The sequence below is a fragment of the Lithobates pipiens genome, unplaced genomic scaffold (genome assembly GCF_037356315.1).
Source record: "Lithobates pipiens isolate NorthernLeopardFrog02 unplaced genomic scaffold, aLitPip1_a1.2 Scaffold_30, whole genome shotgun sequence".
Lineage (NCBI taxonomy): Eukaryota > Metazoa > Chordata > Amphibia > Anura > Ranidae > Lithobates > Lithobates pipiens.
The window spans coordinates 59,803,448-59,815,456 of NW_027507791.1; the positions used below are offsets into that span (position 1 = coordinate 59,803,448).

The following is a 12,009-nucleotide window of genomic DNA, read 5'->3' on the forward strand; positions in this document are numbered from 1 at the left end:
AATGTATCCAATGCACATATCACTACATACCATACACAGTGAGATTGTAGGTTTTCTGATCTTTACTTTTGTCAGTAAAAGTTATAGTTCCAGCATACAGTCCACTGTCCTCCAATCTCAGCTCTCCAATCCTCAGTGATCTTCCATTATCCAGGATCTCCAGCCTTCCTTCAAATTTATCCTCAATTATTTTAAGCTCATTATTTATATAAGCTGCCATTATGTAGGTTTGGAAGGTCCAGTAGACCTGTTGTACAGAATGTGATGAATCCACAGATGGTGACAGGAGGATGGACTCGTTTACAAGGCCGTTCACTCTGATGGGGACAACTTCTCCTGTAAAGACAAAAAGGTAACAATATCACCCTACTACTAATAGTAACTGGAAATTTTAAATTAAGAATCCAACCATAACTCTTACATGTAAGAACCTTTATAAGGTTTATATTGCTGCCTGTGACCCTTTTTGGGATTTCCCTGCACTTCCTGTCCTTGAAACAAAACAGTAAGTAAGAAAAAATCTTCCCAATGTGTGAGTAAATTCCAAGTGTCCCCATTGGTAGATTCCCCCATCTTTTTCTGTGACAACTGTAAAATATTGTATTTACCATTACTTTCTATTCTGGTGACCACTAATAATGGAAGTGAGGGGATATCTGGCTGACATTCCACAGGAAGTGACAGGAGAACGGAATAGTTTATTAGGCCACACAGAGGGATACTTTCTCCACCTGGACACAAGTTGTTATACAAATGTCAGTTTTGTAATCTATGGAGGGGTGGAGGAGGGGAGCTGTCTGTTTTGTGATAGCAGAGATTTCTCTTCTCTTCCTATTCCATCTGATCTGACACGTGTGTCCATGCCAGGAAATAAGGGACATTTCACTAACAGGGACAGCAATCAAATCCTGACAGACGTTCTAATAATTGCTCACCCTCTAAGGATATGCAATTTAATCTGGTGCCTACGTTCTTGTATTTTTCTGTTCTGTCTTTCACTTTTCAAATACAATGGAGTTTGCATTTCCTCCCAGAGAGAAAAAAGGTTTTCAAGGAAGGAAATACCAGACAAAAAGCCTTATATGCCCTTAACCACTTGCCGACCAGCCGCTGTCATTATACTGCGGTAGGTCGGAATGATCCCGCAAACCGTCGGTCCCTTTAATAGCAGACACGCCCGCGCACCTGCTGCACAGCGGGGGTGCCAATGCTCGGGAGCGATCGCAGGCACGAGAGGCAGAACCGTAACGTGTGAGTGTAAATAGAGAGAGATCATGAGTTCCCATAAGCTGGGAACCACAATCTCTCATCTCCTCTCATCTCCTACAGCCAGTCCCATCCTCCACAGTTAGAACACACACCTAGGGAACACAGTTAACCCCTTGATCTCCCCCTAGTGTTAACCCCTTCCCTGCCAGTGACATTCATACAGTAATCAGTACATTTTATAGCACCGATCACTGTATAATTTGTCAATTAACCCAAAAACATGTCAAATGTGTCTGATGTGTCTGCCATAATGTCGCAGTCTTGAAAAAAAATCACTGCCATTACTAGTAAAAAAAAAATAATAATAATAAAAATTCTATAAATCTATCCCCTATTTAGTAGATGCTATAAATTTTGCAATATATGCTTTTTGTGATTTTTATTAGCAAAAATATGTAGAAGATTACATATCAGCCTAAACTGAAGAAAAAATTAGCTTTTTTTTAAAAAAAAATGGGGCTATTTATTACAGCAAAATTGTTGCTTTTTTGTTATAGTGCAAAAAATAAAAACTGCAGAGATGATCAAATACCACCAAAAGAAAGCTCTATTTGTGGGGAAAAAAACAAATTTGTTTGGGTACACTGCCACAGGCCTGTGTAATTGTTAGTTAAAGCGACGCAGTGCCGAATCCCAAAAAATGGCCTGGTCATTGGGCAGCCAATTCTTCCGAGGCTGAAGTGGTTACAACATTTAAAAATGATTTAGTCTTGGTTCACACATATAGGGATCTTGCAACAGGGGTAAATCCTGTACCTGCAGACACTCGCAGGCAAAATGCACTGCTTAACAGATGTGCCAGGGTGCCATTTATTCTTAATGGCATCCCTATGCATCTGAAAACATTTTTCAGGTACTTGAAACCATGTAGTTCTGTGCAGATGCCCTGTGGGTGCATTTTAGAAAAAGGGTTGGGGAAATGTTTCCTGTTTCCCGCAGGTACAATAACCCATTCAAATTAATGTGCTGCTGTTTCCACGCAAACGCAAATACTGTATGTAAATCTAGCCTTAGGTAGCTAAATTAGTTGCAGAATTGTCACGTTAATGCATACTGACTCCACTGAATTTGGCCTGGGCATCAAGGCTTCTGGGCATGTAAGAGTACGTAGTCATTGGAATGGGAGTAAACTCCCTTGGTTGATTTTTACCTATAGGTAAGCCTATAAAAATCCTTACCTATAGGTACGGTAAATATTTCCTAAACATGCACCATTTGGGAGATATTCACATTTGAAGCCCCTGGTGATGTCACCAGTGTATGCACTTTGAAGGAATGGCATACCAGTACCGTTCCTTCAGAGCCCTTTGCCATGAACAGCGACTCCTACCCGGGAGTGACATCATCGAGGCTCGTCCATTCAGAGGACCGGAGCCTGCAAACCCAGAAGGAAGAGCGGATGTAGATGGAAACCTTGTCAGCACTGATAGCTGGAGGGCTTCGTTTTAAAATAGAAGTATGGGTTTTTTGCAGATTTATAGTGCCTCTAACACTGAGAACCAAGCAATCTAACACCGCTGATTGCTCAGTTCTCACAGCTTCCCAAGCAGAGAGTTAGTCACCGCTCTCTGCTCTGCACCCTCCTGGCTTGCTGGAGTGCTGCACTGTGGAGAAGGCAGGAGCAGTCGGCTCAGGCTCTCAGCAGCTCGCTGAGAGGACGAGCCGGGTGCCAGTCCAGGCCTGTTGGCAGATCCCGACTCCAGTGTTGTAATCTTGCCCCAGCCTGGACCAGTTCTGTAATGTAAGCAGACAGCGGACTTCAGCCTGCTGTCTGCTGAAAACGGGTCATAGGAGTGCAAAACAAACAAGCTTTGGCTGTACTTCTCCTCTAAAGTAAGTTTCACATAATGTGCCAGTTTTTTTTAGGAGTTTACTACCGCTTTTAGGGTCCTTTCACACGGGGCGGATCAGTTCTGATCCGCCCCGTGGATGTCCGTTTGCTCAGCGGGGATCACTCCGCCGATCCCCGCTGAGCAGGGAGATGACAGCTCCGTCTCTGCACACTGCGCAGGGACGGACCTGTCACAGCGCCGCTCTCCCCTATGGGAGATCGGATGACGACGGACCGCAGTGCCCGTCGTCATCCGATCCGATCCGCAGACGGATGGAAAAATAGCTTTTTCCTCCGTTACACTTTTTCGGATCGGAGCGGGTCGGATGTCAGCGGACATGTCACCGCTGACATCCGACGCTCCATAGAGCTCTATGGAGCACCCGTTCAGGTCCGCCTAAAAAACTGACAGGCGGGCCTGAACGGGACGTCGGTGTGAAAGAGGCCTAACACATAATGAAACAGAGAAATATTTAGTATATGAAAATAATAATAATAATCATAATTGTTCTGTCAATATGAGAAAAATCATATGGCTTATTTCTATGATGTGTAAATTATATGAACAGGAAAAGCTGCATGAACACAAGTTGGTATTGTATGTTTGAAAAATGCAGGGGCAGATATTATGTGTAGTGTTACTATGAATAAAAAAAAAAAAAAAGAGGAAATAAAACCAAATATAACAGAATCAGCTAAATATCTGCTCTCCCTACTAATCCCTAGAGCCCAACAAATGTAACAATGTTGGGAATGTTACTGTAGGGCTCCATGCACACTGGCATTAAAGAGGAAGTAAACCCTGATGAGTTTACTTCCTCTTTCATTCCCTGCAAAGGCAAAGCATAATGGACTACTATGCATCGCATACTACCCCATTATGTGTCACTTACCTGACACAGGAGCCAGCGAAGTCACCGCTATCCCCTGTAGTCCGGCGCATCCATCTTCTCGGTGGGGTCTCGCAGCTCCGCCGCTGTCATTCGGCAAAGCCGCAATGACGTCACTCCCGCGCATGCGCACGGGAGCCGTCATGCGCAGCATCTCCGTCGTTGAAGATGCCGCGCTCAGTGCACCTGCGCCGTAGACAGCGGTGCCTGTCTTCAGGCAAATATCTCCTAAACCGTATAGGTTTAGGAGATATTTCTTGGACCTACAGGTAAGCCTTAATCTAGGCTTACCTGTAGGTCAAAGTGTGTTGTAAGGGTTTACAAGCACTTTAAAATTGATACTTTTACAGGAGTTGTGTGTTTTACCTGTAGAAGCATCTCAATGCTATCCTATGTGTCCATGCCCATTAGGTTACGATTTACAGGCATATTTTATATTATATTCAGCATTTAAAGGGAGGGAGAAAAAAACCTTCTGGTTTGCGTTTTTGATTGGTGTTTTCTGGCAGGAAAAATGCTAAACGCTCCTAAGCTGTCCTAAACTCCTGTACAAAAGCGCTCTATATGAGTGTTTTTTTCTGCCAATGGAACTGGGATTTCTTTTAAGCACAATGTGCATGGCGCCTTAGCTTGTAGCTTGTAACAAACTCAGCATGCTGCAACTGTATGTGGTACAGTAGAGTTCAGACTGGAAGAGAGAAAAACAGCACAACGTGCCAGTCACTACAGAGTCTATGAGCTAGTTGGAGGAACAAATACATTAGGCGGGAGGAGAAGATATTTAAACCAGTCGGATGAATTGAATGCCTGCAGCATTGAAAAAGAGGTACTTATAGATACGAGCCGCTGGAATGATAATTATGGATGCCCTGCTTTTACAGGCTTGGCTCCTTCTATGTAGTTACATAGTAGGTGAGGTTGAAAAAAGACACAAGTCCATCAAGTCCAACCTATGTGTGTGATTATATGTCAGTATTGCTTTGTATACCCCTGTATGTTGTGGTCGTTCAGTTGCTTATCTAATCGTTTTTTGAAACTATTGATGCTCCCCGCTGAGAACACCGCCTGTGGAAGGGAGTTCCACATCCTCTTACAGTAAAGACCCTCTATATAGTTTAAGGTTAAACCTTTTTTCTTCTAATTTTAATGATTGGTTACATGTCTTGTTAAACTCCTTCTGCGAAAATGTTTTATCCCTATTGTGGGGTCACCAGTATGGTATATGTGAGTCAGTGTACATTTAGACTCCAAAACCTAGGTCAGCTCCCCACCTGTTCTGCCTCCAGCAGGATGTCCATTGAGTTTTTTTGCCTGCAATATCAGATTTGACCACAAGTTGGAGCCTGTGGCGAATTTGCTGTTTTGCAGAAACTAGAAATTGTTCAGCTTTAACAAAAGTTCCCATTATCCTTCAGTCTAAGAAGAGGAAACAGGTGCATTCTGGGACTTATGCCCCGTACACACGAGAGGGATTAAGTCTGACAGACCTCCAAAGGAGTTCCGCCGGAGTTCCGACGGAGTTCCGACGGAGTTCTGGCGGACTTTTCGACCGAACGGACTTGACCACACACCATCACACCAAACTCCGACGGAGTCGAACGTGATGACGTACGACTGGATTCGACGTAGGAAGTTCATAGACAGTAGCCAATAGCTGCCCTAGCGTCGGTTTTAGTCCGTCGGAGTAGCACACACACGAGCGAATTTTTCGAAGGGGACCGGGTCCGGCGGAGTTCCGTCGGGAAAATTTGAAGCATGCTTCATTTCTAAAGTCCGTCAGACTTTAGCTTCGCTAAAGTCCGTTGCAGCCCACACACGATCGGATAGTCTGACGGACTCAGTCCGTCGGAGTTTGGATGTCGAAAAGTCCGCTCGTGTGTACGGGGCATTAGAGATCTTAGAGACTGAAAGAAGGAACCAGCTATCAGAGCACAGGTTGGACTAAAACCTGCCGTTTGAATACCATAAAGCAGCATGTTGAGAATTACTTATCGCCATCTACAACCAAGCTTATTCATGGTATTATTTTCTGCATATTTCATATACTGAGTACATGTATCTTTATTTGTTTTTTTATTAATAGTTTCACCCCATCCTGTTTCGTGAATAAAGCTTTAAAATGACATCCAGTCTGTCTTATTGCAGAATAGGAGGGTTTAGTTGCATGTCCAGTTACACACAGGGAAACGTGTAGCGAGGACAGAACACCACCCACAGCCTGGTCATTGGACAAAATGAACCAACACACCAATAAGTGATCAGCTCTGCTTTCCCCTCCTGTCTGCCTGCTCCCTGTAAGCACATGTGCATGTATCATATCCTGATTGGCAGATAGTATTGCTGCTCTATGTCCCAGTTTGAGTGCTGCTGTGCACAGGATGATGGGAGATTGATATCAAGACAGATTCAGTTATTTACAATACAATTAAAGTATATCTATACCCAAGAACCAACATGTAACATGTGAGGCCGCGTACACACGGGCGGACTGTTCGCCCAACCTTGTCCGCTGAACAGTGTTTGGGCGGACAGTCCGCTCGTGTGTGGGCTTTCAGCGGACAGTTTCAGCGGACAGTTGGACGGATAAAGTCTTTCGGAAATTCCGAAAAACTGTCCGCTGAAACTGTGTTTGAGCGAACAGTCCGCCCGTGTGTGGGCCTGTCCGCTGTACTTTCGAAATGAGCGGACTGTTCCCGCTCGGAAAGTCCGCCCATTTCGAGCACGTGTACAGGTAGGCGGGGCCCGCGAGGGAGACGTCGCGGGCTCCGCCGCCTGGAATGGGCTTAAAGGGGAACCCCAACGCCGAAAAAAATCGGCGTGGGGGTTCCCCCCAAGTCCACACCAGACCCTTGTCCGAGCACGCTACCCGGCCGGCCAGGAAAGGGGGGCGAGCGAGCGCGCCCCCCCTCCTGAGCCGTACCAGGCCGCGTGCCCTCAACATGGGGGGGTGCCTTGGGGAAGGGGGGGCCGCGCGGCCCCCCCACCCCAAAGCACCTTGTCCCCATGTTGATGAGGACAAGGGCCTCTTCCCGACAACCCTGGCCGTTGGTTGTCGGGGTCTGCGGGCGGGGGGCTTATCGGAATCCGGGAGCCCCCTTTAATAAGGGGGACCCGGATACCGGCCCCCCACCCTATGTGAATGAGTATGGGGTACAATGTACCCCTACCCATTCACCTGTGAAATAAAGTACAAAAAAAACACAACACATGGAAAAAGTATTTTATTGCACAGCTCCGGGGGTCTTCCGTCTTCGGGGGTCTTCTCGCCGGACTCCTCCGCTATGTGTGTGTAGCTCTTTTACTAGCGGAGGAGTCCGGCTTTCTTCCTCCCCGCCGCCGGCCTCTTCTCCCGACTTCGGGGGTCTTGTCCCCCTCTTCGGTTCTTCTGCCGGGCCACCGCGCCTGGTCCGGTGGCCCGGTCTTCTGTCGCCGTCTTCCGTTCTTCTGTCGCCGCCTTCGGTTCTTCTGCCGGGCCACCGCGCCTTCTTGTAGCTCTTTTACAGGCGGTGGCCCGGTCTTCTGTCGCCGCTGTCGTCGCCGCCGCCGCCGCCTTCCGTTCTTGTTCTTCTTGTTCTTCTTCTTGTTCTTCTCCTGGAGATGTTGACTCGACGATCTCTCCGGCCGGAATGCCAGAGCCGCGCTGTGCGGTCACTTATATAGTGACAATGGGGCGGTGTCACATGGTATATGTCACATGGGTTGGTCACATGGTGACCCCGCCCCCTTACGATGTCATAGTCCCCATGTGACATCAACCCATGTGACCAACCCATGTGACATATACCATGTGACACCGCCCCATTGTCACTATATAAGTGGCAGCGCAGCGTGTCCCTGGCATTCCGGCCGGAGAGATCGTCGAGTCAACATCTCCAGGAGAAGAAGAAGAAGAACAAGAAGAAGAACAAGAACGGAAGGCGGCGGCGGCGACGGCGACAGAAGACCGGGCCACCGCCTGTAAAAGAGCTACAAGAAGGCGCGGTGGCCCGGCAGAAGAACCGAAGGCGGCGACAGAAGAACGGAAGACGGCGACAGAAGACCGGGCCACCGGACCAGGCGCGGTGGCCCGGCAGAAGAACCGAAGAGGGGGACAAGACCCCCGAAGTCGGGAGAAGAGGCCGGCGGCGGGGAGGAAGAAAGCCGGACTCCTCCGCTAGTAAAAGAGCTACACACACATAGCGGAGGAGTCCGGCGAGAAGACCCCCGAAGACGGAAGACCCCCGGAGCTGTGCAATAAAATACTTTTTCCATGTGTTGTGTTTTTTTTGTACTTTATTTCACAGGTGAATGGGTAGGGGTACATTGTACCCCATACTCATTCACATAGGGTGGGGGGCCGGTATCCGGGGGCCCCCTTCTTAAAGGGGGCTCCCGGATTCCGATAAGCCCCCCGCCCGCAGACCCCGACAACCAACGGCCAGGGTTGTCGGGAAGAGGCCCTTGTCCTCATCAACATGGGGACAAGGTGCTTTGGGGTGGGGGGGCCGCGCGGCCCCCCCTTCCCCAAGGCACCCCCCCATGTTGAGGGCACGCGGCCTGGTACGGCTCAGGAGGGGGGGCGCGCTCGCTCGCCCCCCTTTCCTGGCCGGCCGGGTAGCGTGCTCGGACAAGGGTCCGGTGTGGACTTGGGGGGAACCCCCACGCCGATTTTTTTCGGCGTTGGGGTTCCCCTTTAAGCCCATTCCAGGCGGCGGAGCCCGCGACGTCTCCTTCGCGGGCCCCGCCTACCTGTACACGCGCTCGAAATGGGCGGATTTGCCTCCTCCTTACGTGGGCGAGTCCGTTCATTTCAAAAGTTGAGCGAACTGTTTGCCCAACCTTGTTCGTCAAACAGTCCGCTCGTGTGTGGGCAAGTCCGCTCATGCAAATTTTGAGCGGACTGTTTGCCCAAACTGTTTGACGAACAAGGTTGGGCAAACAGTCCGCGTGTGTGTACGCGGCCTAACATGTAACAATTCACCTCCGTAACATCTCTAAAATTTGCCCCTTTTTAACAAATGAAACCACCAAGCTCCTCATTCACTAGCTTGTTATCTCTTGCCTTGACTATTGCAACTCCCTTCTCATTGGCCTGCCTCTCCATAGGCTATCCCCTCTTCAGTCTATCTTGAATGCTGCTGCCAGACTTATACACCTTACCAACTACTCATGCCGCGTACACACGATTGGAATTCCGGCCAGAAAAAGACAGATGAGAGCTTTTCACCGGAAAATGCGACCGTGTTTATGCTCCATCGGAATTTAGCTGTCTGAATTTCCGCCAGCCAAAAATTGATAGCATGCTCTCAATTTTCCAGACGGAAAAACTTTCTATCGGTAATTCTGATCGTGTGTATGCAATTCCGACATGCCAAAAATCACGCATTCTCAGATTCAACTACGAGACAGAAGCTATTGGCTACTGGCTATTGAACTTCCTTTTTCTAGTCACGTCGTACGTGTTGTACGTCACCGCGTTATAAATGATCGGAATTTGATGTGACTGTGTGTAGGCAAGACAGCTTGAGCGGAATTCCGTCGGGAAAAACCATCAGAGCTTCTTCCGACGAGAATTCCAGTCGTGTGTACGAGGAATTAGTGTCTGCCAACCCTCTCCTCCAATCCCTGCACTGGCTCCCAATCACCCAGCAAATTAAATTCATAATACTAACCACAACATACAAAGCCATTCACATCACCAATCTTCTCTCCAAATATCACCCACATCGTCCCCTCCACTCTTCTCAAGACCTCCTACTCTCAAGCTCTCTTGTCTCCTCCTCCCATGCTTGTCTCCAGGATTTCTCCAGAGCCTCTTCCATCCTCTGGAACTCGCTACCTCAACCTGTCCGGCTATCCCCTACCCTTGCTACCTTCAAGTGTTCCCTGAAAACTAATCTTTTCAGAAAAACGCCCTTCAGGTCTCCAACTAATCTTTTACCACTTCCATCAGCTCATTCCCCACAGTTACAATCTTTTGTACCACCTGCCCCACGCTATTAGATTGTGAGCTCTTCTGAGCAGGGCCCTCTTAAAGAGGAAGTAAACCCTGATGGGTTTACTTCCTCTTTGTCTCCCTGCAAAGGTAAAGCATAATGGGCTACTATGCATCGCATACTACCCCATTATGTGTCACTTACCTGACACAGGAGCCAGCGATGTCACCGCTGTCCCCTGTACCACGAAGCATCCATCTTCTTCCGGGTATCGCTGCTCCGGCCACTCACAGCACCGTAGCAGCGATGACGTCACTCCAGCGCATGCTCACGAGAGCCACCACTAACGGTATATCACCGTTAGGAGCGGCCTGCTCAGTGCTCCTGCGCGCCACTGTCTACGGCGCATGCGCCGTAGACAGCAGTGCCTGCCTTTTTGCAAATATCTCCTAAACCGTGTAGGTTTAGGAGATATTTCATGGACCTACAGGTAAGACTTAATCTAGGTTTACCTGTAGGTCAAAGTGGTCTGTAAGGGTTTACAACCACTTTAATCCTTTTTCCTTTTTCATATTTTATTGTATTATAACTGTATTGTCTCCCTTTTATATTGTAAAGCGCTGCGTAAACTGTTGGTGCTATATACATCCTGTATAATAATAATAATGTAATATATTGCAGCTTAGTGGTTCTTCACCTGAAAAAGAAAACTAATACAGCCACCACATCCAAGTACATCTTCAGGAAGTAAAAAATAACACTTGTTGATTCTGCAAGAAATCTTGTGCCCTTATAACTCTCAGTGCACTGATCTGATATATCAATCAACATTATCAGCTTTCCCAGCTACCTTATGTGAACTACAAAGCAGGGGGAGGTGTTTGCAGCTGAAATCAGAAAAACAGCCTATGGTGACAACACTGCTCCTCCACAGAAACAGTATAGTGAGTGTTGTCACCCTAGGATAGGAAGTGTGTAACTGGTGGGATCATGGGAATAAATGCCTGAAAAAGGGAGATGAATTGGCAAGTTGAAATACATTTTGTTAACTTTTGGGTTTAGATACACTTTAACTTGAAAAACTCTAAATGTATTTTAATTTCTGCAGAAAGTTTGGCTTTGACCCTATTCTATAATCACATGTTATTTCCAAAATGAATTATGAAATAATACAGAGCACATTATACAGTGTACTGACCTGTAACAAATAGAGAAGGAAATATTGAAAGGACCAAGAAGCATTCAGGTAGATGTTTCATCATTGTCTGTAGAATGGAGTGTGATACTGAAGGACAGACAGCAAGAGAAGCAAAATAAGTGACTGCTAAATTTACAGTTGTGTTTGTAAACCACAGTCTCTTGCACAGATGTACCGTAATCACCTTAAAAGAAGTGTGAAACCACAATTACTGATACCCTAGAAGGAGAGGAATGGACACATCTCAAACAGATCTGTTAATCAATAATCAACAAAATGAGGTCTTTAATTCTTCAGATTTCAACTATTTTCATATGTTCTGAAGCTGTCAGCTGTACTAAAAGTTTGGCTGGAGATGGGCTCATAAAGCAAAAGTGTATGAAGAATAAAAACTGTTCACGTATTTAACACCAATTATCTACTCACTAAACATAATCGTAAATACATTTTTTTAAAATTATTTTACTGCAGAAAGCCAGACATTACACAGAGAGTGATAAATAATGTAGCGCTAAAGCAGGGGTAGGGAACCTACGGCTCTCGAGCCAGATGTGGCTCTTTTGATGGCTGCATCTGGCTCTCACCTCTCAATCTGCGCATTGTGCGGTGTGCCGATCCGTGGATTGAGCCCATAGGAAAGGCCGCAGCTTTGGCCTAGCTCTGGAGGTGCGGCCATCTTGGTACACCCGGCACGCTGACGTCATCATCACCCACCTCAACTGCTCGTGCATCTGCCTGCCTGTGTAGTGGTAAGCAAGCAGACAATCGTAGGGGAGATGTTGGATATTACAGTGGGGGAGATGACGTGGATATTACAGTTATAATTGAAATTAGTCGATTAAAAAAAAAATTTTTTAAACATATTGCATGGCTCTAGTGGAATTACATTTTAAAATATGTGGCATT

At 47.0% G+C, this 12,009-nt stretch overlaps 1 protein-coding gene across 1 annotated transcript in view; it reads right to left on the bottom strand.

Annotated features, from left to right (window-relative positions):
• LOC143942895 (SLAM family member 9-like) overlaps positions 1 to 11,193 on the bottom strand; it is a 36,743-nt gene extending 25,550 nt beyond the window's left edge. Inside the window, exons 1-2 of the mRNA XM_077464305.1 lie at positions 11,104 to 11,193; positions 31 to 336 (exon numbers count right to left, since the gene is read on the bottom strand). Coding sequence (XP_077320431.1) covers positions 31 to 336; positions 11,104 to 11,167 — 370 coding nt within the window. The 5' untranslated portion in view covers positions 11,168 to 11,193. The remainder of the gene's footprint in view (positions 1 to 30; positions 337 to 11,103) is intronic.
• Positions 11,194 to 12,009: the final 816 nt, after the last annotated feature.